We start from the raw sequence: 23,474 nt of genomic DNA, 5'->3' as shown, positions 1-23,474 counted from the left end.
CTGACTTTCCCACAGGAATTATTTTGTCTCAAAAGGTTTCACAGAGTTATAAAGATTATGAACAAGTAGGCCTTTCCCCAGTGAGCGGTGGTTCATATCGTTGAGATGATGTCTTGTATCTCTCTGCGTTCAGCCAATCAGCTGCCTCCTATCGCGGCGAGAACCCAGCAGGTGAGACAGACAAAGTGTGTGGTCATGATGTAATCCCTTCAAAATTGATTCTGGCCCTTTTTTCAACATCAAAAGTCTTAAATTATGTCCTTCAGTGTTTTTACCTTTTTTCACTGTGGAAGGCAGATATTTATTTGTTATTTTAACATTTTGGCACTAAATTTTTACCTCTTTGCGGAACCCTCTTTTTGGCGATAAAAATAATTCTTTGATGATGTGGGGATAAAGGCTATAAGCCTAAGTGCCTTGTAATTGAACCCTTCCTTGGTCCTTGGTACTTTACCGCTCGGCCGCTGGTGGGCTCCCGCGGATTAGGAACCAAGGAACACGATCGAGTTCTGTAGTTCTATTCAAGTTCTTTAACTGAGCAGTCAGACACGGCTCTGTTCTAGGATGGACTTTTTTCTTTTCTGAGAAAGAGGAAGTAGTGAATAGATTTTTATGAGCTTGGGGCTATGTAGGTAATTTTTCGTTTAAGGAATGAAAATCTTTCATCGATTTGTTTTGTTTTAATATTTAAAACTCTGTCGAAGTCTCGTCTTCTGAATGGGTGCACTCTTTAGATCTTTTGCAATATTTACAATATTCTTTATTTGCTTTGGATTCTTTATTTGCCTTTGCTTTGAACCATATATAGTACTTTGAGGGAAAGAATGCATTCTTGATGGATTGGATTGGATAGATTAGTAATGAAACAATCCTCGCTTTTCATATTTTCCAGAATGGGGGAAGAAATTAAACATATTGTTTTACCTAACTTCTCTTCACTCAATAGTAGGGTAATTTTCGGAGTGAAAATTTCATCCGTATGCCGAGTGGTAAACGTACAATGTTCTATAATGAATGTAAATGTTATATGAAAAATATAGAGTGGATGTAGCCAAGTCGATATCTTTCGGGAATACAATTTATCCAAATCTACATTTGGTTCTCTGTGGAAAAATTGAGATTCGGTCATTTTTACTCTTAGAATAAATGCTGCATAAAAGGAAAGAGTTTTAAAAGGCTGAGCATACGCCATTTAAAGAAGCATTGCAGAAAAGGTTCACCATTTCAAGAAAGCCGTTGGATAAATGCCAATTATATCTATATAATTTAAACTGAGATGTGTAATTTTATGAACAGGCTTAAACTATGGTTTTTATGTACTTTATCGGGCAAGGTGAAATTGAAAATCAGCCAACAAAAATTTAGCAATCACACGAAATGGTACTTTAACCCCTTAATATGATTTTCTGAAATAAGAGTTATTATTCATTTCTTTTGAGGGATAAGGCAACGCTAATTACACTTTTTTTGCGTGTATGTCTACTTCATCAATTATTTTTTACACTATTCTGTAAGATGTATCCGTTTTTTAACCAGATCGGATATAGCGAACTAAACTTTCAGTCCGTTCAAGTTTCGTTTCAGTGGATTTCGGCTGCAACTTGATTTTACTTGAATACCTGCTTAGGTAACTCTGTATAGATAATTTTTTAAATTTGAATGAACTGTGTTTAATATCATAGTTCAAAGTAAGCGAACAGAATCTTTTTTTTTATTAATTTATATGACTTAAAAAATATTTTCTTCCTTCCAACATACCTTAGTGGTGTAACGGTAGCACACTCAGCGCTTATTCGAGAAGTCCAGGTTCGAGTTCCTGCGAGGAAATTGCACATTTTTCACATCTCCTGCTTCAGAATAACCTAATGACTCTATGTAAAAATTAGGAAATTAGAAAATTTGAATATTTAAGAATAGAAAAATTTTAATCTTAAATATTTTAAGTCTTAAAATATTTGCTTGTATGCGTTAGGTGTCACATAGAAATGTTTATATGCATAATGCAAAGGTCTTCTTGAATAATGAGAAAAGTGTCTGAGATTTCATCTACTAATCCTATATGCGTTTTTACATTGCATGACAATATGCTAACCGTAAATAACTGTTTAGTATGCCTTTTGAGCTTAGTTTTTGGAAGAACGTTTAATATATTCTTGCCTAGAGTGTCTCCCACTTTTTTATATTATGTTTAAAAAAGCATTAAAGTGCTGTTTGAGGTTGCTTTTAAAACTGTATATGTAAATAAATTGCTTTACCATTTCCTGCCTGTTATTCATACAAAGCGTGAACTCATACCGAAATATAGTGAGACACTAAAGTAACTTAAAACCAGATTATATAAAAAAGAATGGAGTATCATGTCATTAACATATACATGTGATACCAAATTCCCAAACTTGTGATTTTTAAGGCATATATATATATATATATATATATATATATAAACATCTGTTACCGTGAAAGACCAAAATTGGAGAATGTCGACTTTCACCGGAGAATGTCAACATTCACCAAATACGTTGGTGAAAGATCGAATATTGCATTACATTCTTGTACATTCGGACCCTTACCGGTGTATGTCGACAATCACAGATATGCTCTGGTGCAGGTCGAAAAGAGAGGAGTATATGTACACGCTGTCATTGCAAAAGGAAGTGTTCCACAAGTAAATGCAGTTGTAAAAGCAAGGGCCTCTTGTGCAATTCAAAGTGTCATAATAGTTAAGTTGTTGCAATAAATAAGATTTGAATCACATAATTTAGTAAGTTTTTAACTTATAATATTTTCCTTTCTCATTTTGAATGTACTGTGTGTTTTAAGTTCTTATGTTCTTAAGTTCTTATTTTAAGTCTGAAGTGCGTTTTTTCGCGACTGAATTACGGAGAAGAAAATATAATATTCTTATATGTTCAACATTGACCATTAGTACATGGTGAATGTCGGCATTTACCGGTGTAATTCAGAAATAAGAGTATTTGGAAAATATTTCGGACATACACCAAGCGACTATGTGAATGTTGACATTTACCGGTGAAAGTCGACATTCTCGAGATTTCGGTGTTTCACCGTAACATATGTTTATATATAATCGTATATTAATTAACTCTGTATAAATGTGGAATGATTTAAGAAAATCCAAGCTATTCATTGAAGAAACGGCATTGAATAATGTGCATCACGTATTCACGAAGAAACTTAACGAGTACGTGATGCACATTATTGAAAAAGTTAACAGAAAACTGTTGTACCAGCGAGATTGGATTATAGAGAAATCCTTTTATTTCTCAATTTCTAACATCTGCATTTATTCGCCGTTTTCACCTTCTTAGCGGTCTGACTTTAAACTCAAGAGCAATTTAATTTATTTTATACTAAAACACATTATAAATCAGAACTATTGAAGGAATGCACACGATAGAATGAAAATTTGGGGAACTTGAGATTTAAAATTATTTTAAATCTAAATCAACAATCCATCTATTTTTTCGCTGTGAAAAAATTATTTTAAAAATCGAAAACTTTAAATATGGCCAATTTTGAAACTAAATATAGGAAACAAGAAATAATATTAAAATATTTCCCTTTCTTTTCTGAAAGGCTGAATAAATTTCGCATGCAGTGAAAATTTTTTATTACTTGATGAATATTTAATATAAAGTGCAAAACAATTTTAAAATAAATTAAAATAAGCTTACACGAATTTCAGAAGCTTTTATTAGACACCCGGTCTTCATAATGTGATGTTTGAATTAATTCCTCACTCAAATATGCTTGCTTAGGCTTATTTTAGTGTAATGAATAAAATAATGCAAATAACAGTTTCATTAAAATATGACGCTAATTTTTCCACCTACGTTTATTTAAACTGTCGCCTGGAAAATTTACTTAACACTTGAATAACTGTGAATAAAAAGAAAAACACGGAAGAAGATCAGACGGTATCTTTTGAAAGCCTGACGGCACAAAAGAGAGAATGCTATTAATTACAACTAATCATCTTTAGAATTAATGAAGACAGACAAATGCAAAAGATTCTAGAATATATATTTTTTTATTTTTAAATGACATTGAAGGTCACACTTTTTTTTTTTGCTTTCTCTAAGAAGCGTTTGCTTCTCCTTCCTGGAGTGTTGCACTAATAAAAACTGTCAAACTCTTCATTACTCAGTTTGGCTCAAGCATACACAAAGTAAAAGAAATGAATGCTAGACACAGCAGAGCCACTGGTAACAGCTTTGTTAAAAGACAATTGAAAAGTTTAATGTTGCACATGTTAATTGACATAACAATGATGTAAGGTGCGGACTAGTCAAAGTTATAATATTTGAGTTCATTGGCTTATTTAGTAACAGAATAACTTTATTGCTGATTACTTTTCACTAATGAAGCAAAATAGAATGTAACTGATACACACTTTCTACTATAATAATTGCTCTTTTTCATTTCTTCTTCTTGCTATGATTTAAAGAACAAGCATCTTCTTGCAGAAATCAATTTTTAAAATTATTCACTGCGGCAATGAATATACAATTACTAGGAAAAAAATAACAGAAAATATTTTTTAAATGCACTCTGCTTTGCACTCAATTTTGATAGATGGGCATGAAAGGTAAGTAGCAAAAAGACAAACACATGGTTTTGCAGGTCAAAATTGTCCCTAGTAATAAAATTTATAGAAGGCCTTTTTAAAAATTTATATCACATTTTATTTATTGATGATGCTGTTAGAAGTAAAAAAAAATTAAAAAATCCGGATTTAGTCATTTTTAGTGCATAACAGAATACTGTAACTTCATAATATTATGGCTTTTCAGTCTCCTTTGATTCACAGTTTAACCGATGAACAACTAAATATGAAAACAGATATTAATGCGTGCGAAGCACTAGTTAAATGGGGTGGAGCAAAGGAGAGGGAGATAAACGTAAATTTAAAAAAATCTTTTTTTGTATTTAATTATATCATTTCAAGCATAAAATGCAGAAAATTATTATTAACGAAATAAGATTTTCGCCTGGAGATGTAATTATAATAATTATTATATTAATTATAATAATAAATAATATGATACTATAATTATAATTAATCATAATATTAATTCTAGCAGCGATTGAACATATTTTACTTAATATAAAGTAATTTAATGATTTCATTTAAGCAAATTAAAAGCATTTACAAAGATAGATTCTTAAACATTCCGCAATTATTAACATCATTGCGTTGAATTTCACTGATAAGCATGTTGTCTAACATTGAATATAACCGATAATCATATTCTCTAATTAACTCTCTTCAACAAAAGAACTCTTAACTTGAAACAAAAAACTCTAAAGCAAAAAATAAAGGACAATATTACATAGATTAATAATAAATCCAAACAAATAAGAATTCGAAGAACTCTTATTTCTTTTGTTTCCATTTAACCGCAAAATCCTATCCATTAGGAAAAAAAAGACCAGAAACATGGTGCTTGCAATCGATGCGCGAAATTATTGTAAAAATGACGTTACAACAAACTGCTGCATTCGTTACTTTTCTACTAAACAGCCAAAATGAAATTTTACAAATTTAACTATGTAATAAGGTGTAATGTTTTTATTCGTTTGTCTAATAAATATTTTGAGAACTGGTGCTCTAATGGGACGACTCCGTTGTAGTGACTGGTAAATGACTGGGTTGCGTTTAGGTTAGGCTGCGTATTAAAATACGCATTTGAACTCAAAATATATTTATTATAAATCAACGAGAAGCTCTATTAATATAAATAAAAACTGTAATCAGTATTAAATGCATAGAAGCAGTTATTTGTAATGTAAGAACAGTTATTGTTCTCATTATGCGAGGTTGTTGCTAGCGGCAAGAGTTTCTCTAGACGTGAGTCTCAGAACGTTTTGAGTACTTGCTTTCTCTGAAAATATTAGAGAATGAATCAGTCACGTCCTTTTAATTTTTTGGTTTCGTTTTACTTCCTGTGATTCGTTATGGTTCAAGACGATGTCAGAGGAGCTGCAGAATCATTGGTTGGTCAGCCTTTGAATTCGAGAAGTTTTGATGACTGATACAATGTAGATCAATAAAATCTCCTGACACTGTTCTGAAGTTATGGCTTTTTTAAAGTCAAATGGAGGTATTATTGAACAAGTAACTGCTAGTGTAATGTCTGAACATGTCGTCTCACACCTTGTAACAAGTCAAAGACTGCGATTTTTGAGAGGACCGCACATGTGAATTTCTTATCTTTGCATGGTATTCCTCCTCCAGTTCCTTGCGGCCACATGTCTAACAAATTACTAGTTTAGGCAGAAAATTTATAACAGAGAGGGAGAGTGTAAGAGTACAATTAATTTTATGGGAAGAAATGGTGTTAGCGATTTTTATAATATCGAATACTTTGTGTTTATGTTAAAAACAATAAAATCGAATCCATATACTTTATACTTTTTTTAAATTATGAAAAAGAAGGAAGGTGACATGATATATATATAGTAATAACGATGTTACAAAATCCATTGGCAACAAAAAACTCACATTACTGGCGGGATGAAAGTCATTTCAGTCTTAATGAGAAACTTGGCATTAGTTTTGCTTTATTAAAGCTTCGGTATGTGGTGTTGTTGCGATTCATAAATTATCTTCCAAATGTTGATCTGTCAAACGTGTTCTTGTTTTGGATTTTGTGCTCTTCATTTGACTAAACAACTGTTTATCTGTAGGTATTGCTAAAGGTAGAAGTCATGAACAATGCACGTTTACGTATTCCTGGATACTTAAGACACCCACTTTGAATAAAAATCAGTTAATGTAGGATTTTCAAGAAACTTTCATTTAACTGCACCGATTGGTCACTTTCCATGTCTACCAAAAACGATGATGAGAACATTCTCATGAAGATCTCATTTTCATGGAAGACGGAAAATCTGCTTTTGTCCACTCACAAATTTGAAATATACTTTCAGATTATACATAATCGTCCGAACTCCACATTGTAGTTTTTATTCATGAACTCTGTTAATTTTGGAAATTGAATGGAATTCTTATTTAGCAACTGACTTTCCCACAGGAATTATTTTGTCTCAAAAGGTTTCACAGAGTTATAAAGATTATGAACAAGTAGGCCTTTCCCCAGTGAGCGGTGGTTCATATCGTTGAGATGATGTCTTGTATCTCTCTGCGTTCAGCCAATCAGCTGCCTCCTATCGCGGCGAGAACCCAGCAGGTGAGACAGACAAAGTGTGTGGTCATGATGTAATCCCTTCAAAATTGATTCTGGCCCTTTTTTCAACATCAAAAGTCTTAAATTATGTCCTTCAGTGTTTTTACCTTTTTTCACTGTGGAAGGCAGATATTTATTTGTTATTTTAACATTTTGGCACTAAATTTTTACCTCTTTGCGGAACCCTCTTTTTGGCGATAAAAATAATTCTTTGATGATGTGGGGATAAAGGCTATAAGCCTAAGTGCCTTGTAATTGAACCCTTCCTTGGTCCTTGGTACTTTACCGCTCGGCCGCTGGTGGGCTCCCGCGGATTAGGAACCAAGGAACACGATCGAGTTCTGTAGTTCTATTCAAGTTCTTTAACTGAGCAGTCAGACACGGCTCTGTTCTAGGATGGACTTTTTTCTTTTCTGAGAAAGAGGAAGTAGTGAATAGATTTTTATGAGCTTGGGGCTATGTAGGTAATTTTTCGTTTAAGGAATGAAAATCTTTCATCGATTTGTTTTGTTTTAATATTTAAAACTCTGTCGAAGTCTCGTCTTCTGAATGGGTGCACTCTTTAGATCTTTTGCAATATTTACAATATTCTTTATTTGCTTTGGATTCTTTATTTGCCTTTGCTTTGAACCATATATAGTACTTTGAGGGAAAGAATGCATTCTTGATGGATTGGATTGGATAGATTAGTAATGAAACAATCCTCGCTTTTCATATTTTCCAGAATGGGGGAAGAAATTAAACATATTGTTTTACCTAACTTCTCTTCACTCAATAGTAGGGTAATTTTCGGAGTGAAAATTTCATCCGTATGCCGAGTGGTAAACGTACAATGTTCTATAATGAATGTAAATGTTATATGAAAAATATAGAGTGGATGTAGCCAAGTCGATATCTTTCGGGAATACAATTTATCCAAATCTACATTTGGTTCTCTGTGGAAAAATTGAGATTCGGTCATTTTTACTCTTAGAATAAATGCTGCATAAAAGGAAAGAGTTTTAAAAGGCTGAGCATACGCCATTTAAAGAAGCATTGCAGAAAAGGTTCACCATTTCAAGAAAGCCGTTGGATAAATGCCAATTATATCTATATAATTTAAACGGAGATGTGTAATTTTATGAACAGGCTTAAACTATGGTTTTTATGTACTTTATCGGGCAAGGTGAAATTGAAAATCAGCCAACAAAAATTTAGCAATCACACGAAATGGTACTTTAACCCCTTAATATGATTTTCTGAAATAAGAGTTATTATTCATTTCTTTTGAGGGATAAGGCAACGCTAATTACACTTTTTTTGCGTGTATGTCTACTTCATCAATTATTTTTTACACTATTCTGTAAGATGTATCCGTTTTTTAACCAGATCGGATATAGCGAACTAAACTTTCAGTCCCTTCAAGTTTCGTTTCAATGGATTTCGGCTGCAACTTGATTTTACTTGAATACCTGCTTAGGTAACTCTGTATAGATAATTTTTTAAATTTGAATGAACTGTTTTTAATATCATAGTTCAAAGTAAGCGAACAGAATCTTTTTTTTTATTAATTTATATGACTTAAAAAATATTTTCTTCCTTCCAACATACCTTAGTGGTGTAACGGTAGCACACTCAGCGCTTATTCGAGAAGTCCAGGTTCGAGTTCCTGCGAGGAAATTGCACATTTTTCACATCTCCTGCTTCAGAATAACCTAATGACTCTATGTAAAAATTAGGAAATTAGAAAATTTGAATATTTAAGAATAGAAAAATTTTAATCTTAAATATTTTAAGTCTTAAAATATTTGCTTGTATGCGTTAGTCGTCACATAGAAATGTTTATATGCATAATGCAAAGGTCTTCTTGAATAATGAGAAAAGTGTCTGAGATTTCATCTACTAATCCTATATGCGTTTTTACATTGCATGACAATATGCTAACCGTAAATAACTGTTTAGTATGCCTTTTGAGCTTAGTTTTTGGAAGAACGTTTAATATATTCTTGCCTAGAGTGTCTCCCACTTTTTTATATTATGTTTAAAAAAGCATTAAAGTGCTGTTTGAGGTTGCTTTTAAAACTGTATATGTAAATAAATTGCTTTACCATTTCCTGCCTGTTATTCATACAAAGCGTGAACTCATACCGAAATATATTGAGACACTGAAGTAACTTAAAACCAGATTATATACAAAAGAATATCATGTCATTAACATATACATGTGATACCAAATTCCCAAACTTGTGATTTTTAAGGCATATATATATATATATATATATATATAAACATCTGTTACCGTGAAAGACCAAAATTGGAGAATGTCGACTTTCACCGGAGAATGTCAACATTCACCAAATACGTTGGTGAAAGATCGAATATTGCATTACATTCTTGTTCATTCGGACCCTTACCGGTGTATGTCGACAATCACAGATATGCTCTGGTGCAGGTCGAAAAGAGAGGAGTATATGTACACGCTGTCATTGCAAAAGGAAGTGTTCCACAAGTAAATGCAGTTGTAAAAGCAAGGGCCTCTTGTGCAATTCAAAGTGTCATAATAGTTAAGTTGTTGCAATAAATAAGATTTGAATCACATAATTTAGTAAGTTTTTAACTTATAATATTTTCCTTTCTCATTTTGAATGTACTGTGTGTTTTAAGTTCTTATGTTCTTAAGTTCTTATTTTAAGTCTGAAGTGCGTTTTTTCGCGACTGAATTACGGAGAAGAAAATATAATATTCTTATATGTTCAACATTGACCATTAGTACATGGTGAATGTCGGCATTTACCGGTGTAATTCAGAAATAAGAGTATTTGGAAAATATTTCGGACATACACCAAGCGACTATGTGAATGTTGACATTTACCGGTGAAAGTCGACATTCTCGAGATTTCGGTGTTTCACCGTAAGATATGCTTATATATAATCGTATATTAATTAACTCTGTATAAATGTGGAATGATTTAAGAAAATCCAAGCTATTCATTGAAGAAACGTCATTGAATAATGTGCATCACGTATTCACGAAGAAACTTAACGAGTACGTGATGCACATTATTGAAAACGTTAACAGAAAACTGTTGTACCAGCGAGATTGGATTATAGAGAAATCCTTTTATTTCTCAATTTCTAACATCTGCATTTATTCGCCGTTTTCACCTTCTTAGCGGTCTGACTTTAAACTCAAGAGCAATTTAATTTATTTTATACTAAAACACATTATAAATCACAACTATTGAAGGAATGCACACGATAGAATGAAAATTTGGGGAACTTGAGATTTAAAATTATTTTAAATCTAAATCAACAATCCATCTATTTTTTCGCTGTGAAAAAATTATTTTAAAAATCGAAAACTTTAAATATGGCCAATTTTGAAACTAAATATAGGAAACAAGAAATAATATTAAAATATTTCCCTTTCTTTTCTGAAAGGCTGAATAAATTTCGCATGCAGTGAAAATTTTTTATTACTTGATGAATATTTAATATAAAGTGCAAAACAATTTTAAAATAAATTAAAATAAGCTTACACGAATTTCAGAAGCTTTTATTAGACACCCGGTATTCATAATGTGATGTTTGAATTAATTCCTCACTCAAATATGCTTGCTTAGGCTTATTTTAGTGTAATGAATAAAATAATGCAAATAACAGTTTCATTAAAATATGACGCTAATTTTTCCACCTACGTTTATTTAAACTGTCGCCTGGAAAATTTACTTAACACTTGAATAACTGTGAATAAAAAGAAAAACACGGAAGAAGATCAGACGGTATCTTTTGAAAGCCTGAAGGCAAAAAAGAGAGAATGCTATTAATTACAACTAATCATCTTTAGAATTAATGAAGACAGACAAATGCAAAAGATTCTAGAATATATATTTTTTTATTTTTAATGACATTGAAGGTCACACTTTTTTTTGCTTTCTCTAAGAAGCGTTTGCTTCTCCTTCCTGGAGTGTTGCACTAATAAAAACTGTCAAACTCTTCATTACTCAGTTTGGCTCAAGCATACACAAAGTAAAAGAAATGAATGCTAGACACAGCAGAGCCACTGGTAACAGCTTTGTTAAAAGACAATTGAAAAGTTTAATGTTGCACATGTTAATTGACATAACAATGATGTAAGGTGCGAACTAGTCAAAATTATAATATTTGAGTTCATTGGCTTATTTAGTAACAGAATAACTTTATTGCTGATTACTTTTCACTAATGAAGCAAAATAGAATGTAACTGATACACACTCTCTACTATAATAATTGCTCTTTTTCATTTCTTCTTCTTGCTATGATTTAAAGAACAAGCATCTTCTTGCAGAAATCAGTTTTTAAAATTATTCACTGCGGCAATGAATATACAATTACTAGGAAAAAAATAACAGAAAATATTTTTTAAATGCACTCTGCTTTGCACTCAATTTTGATAGATGGGCATGAAAGGTAAGTAGCAAAAAGACAAACACATGGTTTTGCAGGTCAAAATTGTCCCTAGTAATAAAATTTATAGAAGGCTTTTTAAAAATTTATATCACATTTTATTTATTGATGATGCTGTTAGAAGTAAAAAAAAATTAAAAAATCCGGATTTAGTCATTTTTAGTGCATAACAGAATACTGTAACTTCATAATATTATGGCTTTTCAGTCTCCTTTGATTCACAGTTTAACCGATGAACAACTAAATATGAAAACAGATATTAATGCGTGCGAAGCACTAGTTTAATGGGGTGGAGGAAAGGAGAGGGAGATAAACGTAAATTTAAAAAAATCTTTTTTTGTATTTAATTATATCATTTCAAGCATAAAATGCAGAAAATTATTATTAACGAAATAAGATTTTCGGCTGGAGATGTAATTATAATAATTATTATATTAATTATAATAATAAATAATATGATACTATAATTATAATTAATCATAATATTAATTCTAGCAGCGATTGAACATATTTTACTTAATATAAAGTAATTTAATGATTTCATTTAGGCAAATTAAAAGCATTTACAAAGATAGATTCTTAAACATTCCGCAATTATTAACATCATTGCGTTGAATTTCACTGATAAGCATGTTGTCTAACATTGAATATAACCGATAATCATATTCTCTAATTAACTCTCTTCAACAAAAGAACTCTTAACTTGAAACAAAAAACTCTAAAGCAAAAAATAAAGGACAATATTACATAGATTAATAATAAATCCAAACAAATAAGAATTCGAAGAACTCTTATTTCTTTTGTTTCCATTTAACCGCAAAATCCTATCCATTAGGAAAAAAAAGACCAGAAACATGGTGCTTGCAATCGATGCGCGAAATTATTGTAAAAATGACGTTACAACAAACTGCTGCATTCGTTACTTTTCTACTAAACAGCCAAAATGAAATTTTACAAATTTAATTATGTAATAAGGTGTAATGTTTTTATTCGTTTGTCTAATAAATATTTTGAGAACTGGTGCTCTAATGGGACGACTCCGTTGTAGTGACTGGTAAATGACTGGGTTGCGTTTAGGTTAGGCTGCGTATTAAAATACGCATTTGAACTCAATATATTTATTATAAATCAACGAGAAGCTCTATTAATATAAATAAAACTGTAATCAGTATTAAATGCATAGAAGCAGTTATTTGTAATGTAAGAACAGTTATTGTTCTCATTATGCGAGGTTGTTGCTAGCGGCAAGAGTTTCTCTAGACGTGAGTCTCAGAACGTTTTGAGTACTTGCTTTCTCTGAAAATATTAGAGAATGAATCAGTCACGTCCTTTTAATTTTTTGGTTTCGTTTTACTTCCTGTGATTCGTTATGGTTCAAGACGATGTCAGAGGAGCTGCAGAATCATTGGTTGGTCAGCCTTTGAATTCGAGAAGTTTTGATGACTGATACAATGTAGATCAATAAAATCTCCTGACACTGTTCCTGAAGTTATGGCTTTTTTAAAGTCAAATGGAGGTATTATTGAACAAGTAACTGCTAGTGTAATGTCTGAACATGTCGTCTCACACCTTGTAACAAGTCAAAGACTGCGATTTTTGAGAGGACCGCACATGTGAATTTCTTATCTTTGCATGGTATTCCTCCTCCAGTTCCTTGCGGCCACATGTCTAACAAATTACTAGTTGAGGCAGAAAATTTATAACAGAGAGGGAGAGTGTAAGAGTACAATTAATTTTATGGGAAGAAATGGGGTTAGCGATTTTTATAATATCGAATACTTTGTGTTTATGTTAAAAACAATAAAATCGAATCCATATACTTTATACTTTTTTTAAATTATGAAAAAGAAGGAAGGTGACATGATATATATATAGTAATAACGATGTTACAAAATCCATTGGCAACAAAAAACTCACATTACTGGCGGGATGAAAGTCATTTCAGTCTTAATGAGAAACTTGGCATTAGTTTTGCTTTATTAAAGCTTCGGTATGTGGTGTTGTTGCGATTCATAAATTATCTTCCAAATGTTGATCTGTCAAACGTGTTCTTGTTTTGGATTTTGTGCTCTTCATTTGACTAAACAACTGTTTATCTGTAGGTATTGCTAAAGGTAGAAGTCATGAACAATGCACGTTTACGTATTCCTGGATACTTAAGACACCCACTTTGAATAAAAATCAGTTAATGTAGGATTTTCAAGAAACTTTCATTTAACTGCACCGATTGGTCACTTTCCATGTCTACCAAAAACGATGATGAGAACATTCTCATGAAGATCTCATTTTCATGGAAGACGGAAAATCTGCTTTTGTCCACTCTCAAATTTGAAATATACGTTCAGATTATACATAATCGTCCGAACTCCACATTGTAGTTTTTATTCACGAACTCTGTTAATTTTGGAAATTGAATGGAATTCTTATTTAGCAACTGACTTTCCCACAGGAATTATTTTGTCTCAAAAGGTTTCACAGAGTTATAAAGATTATGAACAAGTAGGCCTTTCCCCAGTGAGCGGTGGTTCATATCGTTGAGATGATGTCTTGTATCTCTCTGCGTTCAGCCAATCAGCTGCCTCCTATCGCGGCGAGAACCCAGCAGGTGAGACAGACAAAGTGTGTGGTCATGATGTAATCCCTTCAAAATTGATTCTGGCCCTTTTTTCAACATCGAAAGTCTTAAATTATGTCCTTCAGTGTTTTTACCTTTTTTCACTGTGGAAGGCAGATATTCATTTGTTATTTTAACATTTTGGCACTAAATTTTTACCTCTTTGCGGAACCCTCTTTTTGGCGATAAAAATAATTCTTTGATGATGTGGGGATAAAGGCTATAAGCCTAAGTGCCTTGTAATTGAAACCCTTCCTTGGTCCTTGGTCCAAAGTGTGTGGAAGACGAGAGTTGTCTGTAGGACTTTGCTAGGGCGTTCGCCGTGAGTTCGAATTCGATTTTAGCCAGCGAGGGTTATTTTCTTTTGTAGGGTGTTAGGAATACCTGAGTTTAAACGGATAATCCATTGGTATTTTCTTAAATCATGCTCTATCAACATGTAAATATTTTGTACACAAAGTCGTGTTTCTAAATAATAAAATGCTAAATTTTCAATCACGTATTGTGTAACGTTTCTGCCATCCCGACAAGCACGACAAGCCTGTCGATGCTCATAAGCGATCTTTTGAAGTCATTCATTCGAATATTTTTCTCAGGCTTTCGAACAATGGTATACTGACAAGGGTAACAGTATGTGTGTGGGGGGATGCTTGAGGAAGTAAATAATTCTGCAAAGAGGGTGGGTGATATTCAGTACAGTAGTGTACAAGAATGTTATTCTAGAGTTTCGGTAAAAGGGGGACGTAATTTGGGGTAAGAATGTACTTCCGACCCCTTCCTCATTACCCGATCCATGACATTATGCAGTCATTCAGTCTGCATAAGAAAATGGAAATCGTGCAGCAGCAAAGATGTTTGTTGTTGGTGAAAGCTCCGTACGTGAATGGAAGGAAAGTAAAATCACAGTATTTTATAAGCCTAAAAATAAATGTGCTTTGAGTAAAGGAGAAACAAAATTATCTATCGTAGAAGAAAAAAAGTGCTGTGAACTAGGTCCTAGAAAATCGCCGTAAAATATTAATTGTAACAAGAAACAGCATACGTTTATTTGACTTAAATTTGGCAAAATATGAATGCAAATGAAACTGAAAACGTTCCAGCAACTTTGAGTTGGTATAGTCGACTTACAGCATGGAATAATTTAGTTCTGCGAGGAAAAACAAAAATTTCGTAAAGGGCTTCGAAAGATTTGGACAACAAATTGATAAGTTTCCAGAAGTATATTATTGACCTACGAAGGAAAAAAAAAATTACTGTCACATATTGAAAATACGGATGAAGCTCCAGTAATGTTTGATATATTAGGAAATGAAAAAATTGATGTGAAAGGAACAAAAACGGTTCACATGAAAACAACAGGTCACGAAAAATCTCACCTCACCGTAAGGCTTTCCTGCTTAGCAGATGGTACAAAATTAAAAGCCACGGTTATTTTTAAAAGAAAGACGATGTCGAAATGTAAGTTCCTAAAACATGATTTTATTTATGTGCAAGAGAAACGATGGATGGACGAAAACAGTGTGAAATTGTGGATAAGAAAGGTTTGGCAAAAGCGCTCTTGTTGCTTTAAAGAACCCAGAAAGTCTTTTAGCTTGAGGCACGTTCAGATCCCATTTAAGACATAGCAAGAAATAATTGTACAAAGACTGTAATAAAAAAAATAGCACTTATTCCATGCGGATTAACGCCATTAGTTCAGCCTTTAGATGTGTTTATCAATAACACATTAAAAGAAAATTTAAAACGACAGTGGAAAACTTGGTTGTTGGAAGATGAAAATAAATTTACAAAAGGAGGCCAAATGCGTCATGCCAGTCTAGAAATAATGTGTGATTGGGTAATAAAAGCATGGAATGAAATTAAATCCGACATAATTCAAATGTCATTAAAAAGTGTTGTATATCTAACAATCTTGATGGAACGGTAGATGATTATTTATGTATCAGAGTAACAGTGATGGTTAACATTAAATAAAATTCGATGATGTGCCTGAAGATATAATGGAAGGGGAACATGACGACATTTTCATGTTATTCGATAATGAAAAAGTTTAAGTTCATAAGGTATGTCGTTTCTTTTAAATAAGCAGCATTTCGATACACGTAGAAATCTTAATTTTTGTATGCTCATCTTTTTTTTATTTAAAAAATCTATCAGGTTTATATGCAGCGTTTAACGCGCACTAGTAAATTTTGATCTTATTTTTTGTATTAAATGTGTCCGTTATATGCCGGAGTATACGGTACTTCTCTTTATTGCTTTTCACCCAGTTATCATTCTACAGTAAGTATCTTACGTCACTAGATTCATCAAATTGATACCAAATATTCTTCCTCAGGTCGAAGCCATAATTCAAGTGGTGTCTTGTGGCGTATGGGTAAAACTGCAAGCGATTCTGTGAAGTTGTTTGTGGAAACAGGGAAAGCGGAATTATTAGTACGTGAGGGTATCGAGCAGAAAAGAGTAATTTTGTCTGAATTCTTCGCACCTCCAGTTACTCAAGGAGTTGGAACGACGGAAGCAACATTCTTCGTAGATGCAGCTCATTCTAAAGTAAGAACACTTTTCTACTTAATAAGCTACTAATATTTAATCATGTTTGTGTTTTCAGCTTATTGATAAAAACCACATATCGTAATTATTTCATTAACTTTAGTTTTAGTCATTTTAATGCTATTATACATAACAGCTTGAGCTCTATGTAGTATTTACGTACGGAATTAAAAAAGTAAGTTTCAATTGTCTCAAACACTTGGCAGGATTGCGGAACAAAGAGGTGCATGCAAGTAATAAGATTCACGTTCACGCCTTCCTATAGAGACAACTTCGGATGAAATATCGGTGAGAGGTACATCATAACAGGAGTGCAAATGGCTCATCAAGGCTGGAAACATACCAAGTTTGAAGCTAGAGGAATAATAATAATTTTGTGAGGAAAAAAAAATAATTTTACCAAGATTTATTGCTAAATTATGATCATATAGTACTTGAACAAATGCAGAGCTTCCATTTGTGGGCAGGTGAAATCAACTCTTCAGAGACTGCCGTTTGATGTTAGCCATCAGCATCGATTATAAGAGATACTGAGCAGTAGCGTGTTAAAAATGATTTATAGCAATCACAGAGTAGCTGCCTCAGAATTTCAGGAAGAATTGGGTACCTCAATAGGCATTGCTCATCCCCTCGTCCGATTCGTCTTGATATCAAAAGTTATGTTCTTGTTGCGGTCTTCCCTCCCCCTAAACATTAGAACACCAAAAAAGGGGCGGGCGTCTTTTATTTCTTCCATTCTCTCTCTCTCTCTCTTTTTTTTTTTTTTTTTTTTTGTTTCTTCTTTTTAATATTTCCTTCAACATTATTTCGGGGAAGGTAATGGCTTCTTAAACCGCAACATTGCAGAATATTATTTCACTCACCAGTCGAAAAGATTATATACGAAATGAAGATACAAATCATCGCTTGTTGCAAATAAATCAGAAGTTTCATGTATTGTCAGCAAGAAAGGTCATACGATTGTATTCTTCGATCATGAAGAATAATTTTCACCGATTTCACGCAAAAGCGCACAATCATGAGTGATGATTCTTAACTGCCAACTTCTCTCACAGATCTTAGCACAAAACCATGAAAAAAAAAAAAAAAAAAAAAAAAAAAACAAGAGGCTTAGGAAATTATGTAAAGGCATTGCTGTCATTCATGGCAATGTAACGCCACACAAGATATGCTCAACGTAAGTTTGACCTCAAAGTCTTAAATGATTTCCTTTCGATGAACTGACACAAGCAACAGGTCGTTTCCATGATTAAGGAGCGGATTTCTGTCGTCAAAAATCAAACATTTAGTTGCACGTTCATACCTAGGTTTATAAAGACTAGGTGTTTCTGATTATCGGAAGACAAGATGCTATAAAAATAATGTTGTGTTTCTGTTTATATTTATTTTGAAATAAGTAGCTCTGTAAAGTTTTCTACTATAATCAAGTGTAACTTAGTACATTTTGAATGTCCTTCGTATTTCTACTTTCTAAGTATTGGCTAGTACCACTATTGCATTCGAACTTTTCACCAACACATATGTTTTGCTTGTATTTGTGTCATACTTGCTGTTGCATTAATCAAACTTTGTTAAGTTATTTGGCACAGTTATGAGGAGCATTTATATTGTCGTTGTAATAAATACAGGGTATACTAAGAAAGGACTGACGTGTTTTAAAATGGAATAATAAACAACTAGTTACTAAAATTATTCTTGAAGAAGATTAATGTGTGTGGGGTTAGGTTATAAGGTATTTCTCCCGCCTTCTTAGCATGCCTTCGTGGTGTAATGGCCAGCACACTCAACGCGTATTCGAGAGGTCCGTGGTCCGATTCCCGGCGAAGGCGTTGCTAATGTTTCATCTCTTCTGCTACCAAAAATTACCTAATGTCTGTACAATGGCGCCCGAACTAAGAGGGGGTGGATGATGATTCTCCTCCACCAGGATTTGGAGATTCGGTCCCCTAATCTTGAGTCGCCCTTTAAAAGGGGAAGTATATAAGATATTTCTCCCGCTTTCTTAGCATGCCTTCGTGGTGTAATGGTCAGCACTTTGTGGTCTAATGGTATTCGGCGCGTATTCGAGAGGTCCGAGGCGAGGGTATTACTCATTTTTCATGTACCCTTGCTTTAAAAATAACTTAATGTCTCTACAAGGTATCTCTACAAGTAATATATTTCCTTCTATTAGTACGAGATGTGGCGCCTTGATTTCTGAAATTCTCAGTCGTTGGAATATTTCCAGAAATCTCATCAAAACGTTCACGAAATATGGTGTGAGTTGCAAGAGGCTCACTCGAAGCACCATTCGAAGCAATGACTTGTCATAAGCCGAGTACATAATTAACAGACATGATCTGCAACTTGTTGACTTCGCATTCATGACTAAGGTTTTTTTTTTTTTTTTCTTTTTCTTTCCAATTCCGTAGGCATGGTGGGATTTTTATGTCGTATCCTTCAAATTGTTCCAAAGAAAGACACCGAACAAAGTGAGATTTGGCGCACACAGTGATCAGTCCATACCCTTGCCGACTGAATGGAGATAATACAATAACGCAGTTATCAAAACATTTCCTCCAAGAAACTGAAAACTTTCACTCCGATTAGGTCTCGTACCATTTTGCTTGAACAGGCTGTTTCGGGCGAATCGTCCAACACATTAAATATGGCGCAAATTCATGTAAGATTTAAATGTAGCGATGTGAATTCCCTATCTTCTATAAAATAATTGGCCTAATATGACTTTGCTGGATAAAGCATATACAGAAATCCACAGAATAAGCAGCTGTTCCGTCTAAAGACTTTGAGCTTTTTCTGATCATTTAGCAGCTTTTATTAAAAAAAAAAAGACTTATGATACAAAATTTTGATATAGCAGTGATATAAATATATATAATAAAATATGAAATAAATGTATAGTGAATTTTTTTACACTTTTACAAAGAATGTTACATTTTACAAGGATTTTTCTATGAAGTATAAAATTTTGTTACGTGTATAATATAGATGTTATAAACGATTTTGACACTCTAAAATTTTTGACAAATTAAAGCATTGGTATAGCTCATCAACTTTGCATTACTCTTTGCAACTTTGCATTACTCTTTGTAATGCAAAGTTGATGAGCAGAGTTGTTAGTGGATACTTTTTGACATAAGGTCTGAGATTCTGAGAAGATTTTACAATTCTGAGAAAGTATTTTGAGAAAACTAATTTAATTCTGAGAAATTTAATAATTGTTGAATTCTGAGAAAATTAAACCATCTCGAGAAATAATTTAACAAAATCAAATAATGCTACAAAAATAAAAAATGAAACTAATAAAAAACAAACTAAATAATAAATAAATAATAAACTAAGAAAATAATAAAGTAAAACTATAATCTTTAAAACAATAAGCCACTTTTGTGACTGCTACTTACATTAATAACATTAAAAGCTAAAAATTCATAAATAAAAATGAGAATTATACTGCTTTGAGATTGTCGCTGTTTGTGATAAGATCGTTTATTAGAGTCTGAAGCTTCTGGTGAAGAGATTTATTCCTGAGAATCTTCTGAAACCACTCATGAACATTGTTTGTTGTATAGGGACAAAAATGTAGATCTTTGGTTATTTGACACTGAAACAAGTAGTTGTGACAAGAAACAAGTAGTTGCACGTTATTACCAGGATTTACAGATACTAAGTGTTTCTGATTATTAGAGAGACAAGATGCTAAAAAATAATGTTGTGTTTCTGTTCATATTTGTACTGAAAAAGGTAGCTCTGTAAAGTTATCTATCTAATAATCAAGTGTAATTTGATTTTGTGCTTGGTAAGCCACAAATGCAACTGTCTGTGTTATGTAACCCAAAAACGAACTAAGTAGGACACAAAAGGTCCATGAGCTGTCAGAAGATCAGTCACTGCACTATTTGTAGAAACTAATTTACGTGACGGGATGGGTACGAAGGTAGCTTACACAGAAAGCTGCTCATACAGAAAATCTATGCCAACAGTGATCGTGGAACACACATGAGAGTCTTCCGTTCACTGGATCTGTAAGTTCTGTTTATAGACGAAGCCATTCACATGAAAATGTGCTTAGTAAGAAAACCATTTGTGCTTTGCGTCAGTATTGCTTTCCACAATGAATTACAGTATTTCTTTCCAAAGATGAGTCTTTCTTTCCTTGCTATCACCCTTGAAGGGATAGCTGCATTTGGACTTTGTATAACATTTCCAGGTGACATTTGGTACTAACACAAAGAAACATACTTTAAAAAATAAAAATCCAGATTTCACCCGTGAATCTCCAGCAAGAGTAAATATAATAACTGTTACTGTTTTCTTGCTATTCCGTTTTACAGGCAGTCAGCCCTTTTTAGGACTCCTTGTATAATCTTTATAATCCTAACTGCTTCTATAAGGATGGAAAAAGCTCAGTTTATCAGTTACTTCACCAAAACAAAAATAAAATAAACAAGAAGCGTTTAAAAATTTTAATACGTATATAGTTTTTGGTTCATCTGTCAGATCTTTGTTACTCGAGGACGTTATGCGCTACAACATCGTATTTGACATTTTAAAAGTAATCTATCTTAGGTGATATTCATCGAAAATCTTTTGTTAAAATATGCCAGACAAGCAGACTTTTACTTTGAAAAATTTAACCTTTCATTTGAGTTATACATGAGAAGCAGTGCATTGCCTTGCGAGTGTCTGGATGGATGTGAAATTGATTTCGTTTTTAACTATGTCATTAACCAACATTTGTCGTTCAGTTGTGAAATGAATATGTATTTATGTTATAGACGTATTATAATTGTCTGATGAGTTCGAAAGCATCCACACTTGTGTACCTGAGATTGAAAAATTGATACTTGTTGGCGAAGTAATGCATCTTTCTCAGAGATTCAATCTCAGCAATTAAGTATACTCTTCTACAGTAGAATTTTGATTATCCAAAATAATTGGGATAGTAATCCTTTTCAACAGTGGCAAGCTCGGTTAAGAGAGAATAACATGGCAATTTTTCATTCGACAAGAATTTTTTTGAAATTGCTTACTTTGTAAGGATCCCAAGTTTTACTAACGTTTATTTTATTTTAAATCTTTACTATCACTTCTTATTTTCTACTTCCGGCCAGAATTAAAAGCTTTAACTTATTTATGCAAATTTGTCTTGCTAACGCCAAGTACTTAAGTTGTGGCTTTTTGCCAAGCAAGATAGAGGAAGGAGTTATTGGAAGCAAGCCGCTTGCCATTTTAGTGTTACGAGTTTTCACTCGGTTGCTGGTTGCCATCAAGGCCAGAGGTTTAGTCCTCTTGATAATTTCAAACGTATCGTAGTTTTAGCATCTGTCTGTACTACATACGGACTTTGTTAAATAACGGCCAATCTTAAAGCTAGGCACTTGTATATTAATCCAAAGTTAGTTTTAGTTAGTAGTTTATATTCTTACGTTCAGACCACAAGTGGTTGGTCTCTATATTCCGAAGTTCCGGAAATCTCTGTAAAGATAGAAAAATAAAGGGTTTCGTATACCCTTCCTGTGTGTATTGTCTACTTCACAATTTATTGAACATAGCTTGAGTAAGCTCCCTGTTCCGAGTCAGGAGAGTTCATGTTTCCAAAGCAAGTCAAGAGGAACACAAGTCCTGATAACTTGAAATTTTAAAAATAAGTGCACAAATGTAGCTATTAATATTTTAGCAAATTCTTTTATTACTAGGTAAAAATTTATTTCTTTCAGTTAACAAATAATCTGTACAAGATTTTATTTCATACAAAAATTTTCGTCAAGAAACTGCAATACACAGACTCGATCAAAATGTACGCAAATTGTAAAATTTTATGAAATTTTTTACATGTCTATGAGACCCTTTTTTTCTTTAAAAAAGTATGTTAACATTTTTTGTAATAGTCCTACGACTCTATGAGCTACCATACCATCATATCAGTTTTTGTTAACAAAATATCCGATACTACTTAAAATATTACAGAGTTTTGCTCAAGTCTAGCTCATATAAGCGTCCGAGCTGTAAAACCGCTGAATAGTGATATTTGGATCCGAGTGGACTGACCGTTGGATCGAATAGAAAACATTTTAATGTTGGAAATATTTTTTGTAATAGACCTACGACTCTATGAGCTACCATACCATCATGTCAGTTTTTGTTAACAAAATATCCGATACTCCTTAAAATATTACAGAGTTTTGCTCCAGTTTAGCCCATATAAGCGTCCGAACCGCTTAATAGTAGTGATAGTTGGATCCGAGTGGACTGACCGTTCGATCGAATAGAAAACATTTTAATGTTGGAGCAAATTCGCAACTTAGCGCAAATAATTTACTTTATTAATTATAGCTTATCATAAATAATTTTTATGAATATCTGTTGTAGAACATAATATAATATTTCATTATACCCTTATTAGTATTTTATAAGAATCATAAAAGATGGTATCAAATATTTTTCAAATAAGTACAAAGATAAATTTCTACTCGATGTAAATTATTGTAATGTAGTATAGAACGATTTTCATTTTTGTATTAGCGATTTCCATATTCCTTTTCATATCTGAACTCATAAAACACGTTGGGAGTATTCTTTCATAAAAAATAGGTATAGCCTAGTGATACTTTTCTGAAAGTTTTCCAGAGCGAGTGCTTTCTCATGATACTTAAAATCCCTGCAGTTAA

At 32.8% G+C, this 23,474-nt stretch overlaps 1 protein-coding gene across 1 annotated transcript in view; it reads left to right on the top strand.

The window, feature by feature from the left end:
- mspo (M-spondin) overlaps positions 1–23,474 on the top strand; it is a 131,944-nt gene that overhangs the window by 76,152 nt on the left and 32,318 nt on the right. The window contains exon 2 of the mRNA XM_085807082.1: positions 16,589–16,803. Within this exon, the coding sequence (XP_085663208.1) occupies positions 16,589–16,803 (215 nt within the window). The remainder of the gene's footprint in view (positions 1–16,588; positions 16,804–23,474) is intronic.

This window comes from Stegodyphus dumicola, chromosome X1 (assembly GCF_044657685.1).
Source record: "Stegodyphus dumicola isolate Sdum_Otavi_A_Nest chromosome X1, ASM4465768v1".
NCBI classification, from domain to species: domain Eukaryota; kingdom Metazoa; phylum Arthropoda; class Arachnida; order Araneae; family Eresidae; genus Stegodyphus; species Stegodyphus dumicola.
The sequence above is the reverse complement of the archived record's forward strand: the minus strand, read 5'-3'. Positions and strand labels throughout refer to the sequence as shown.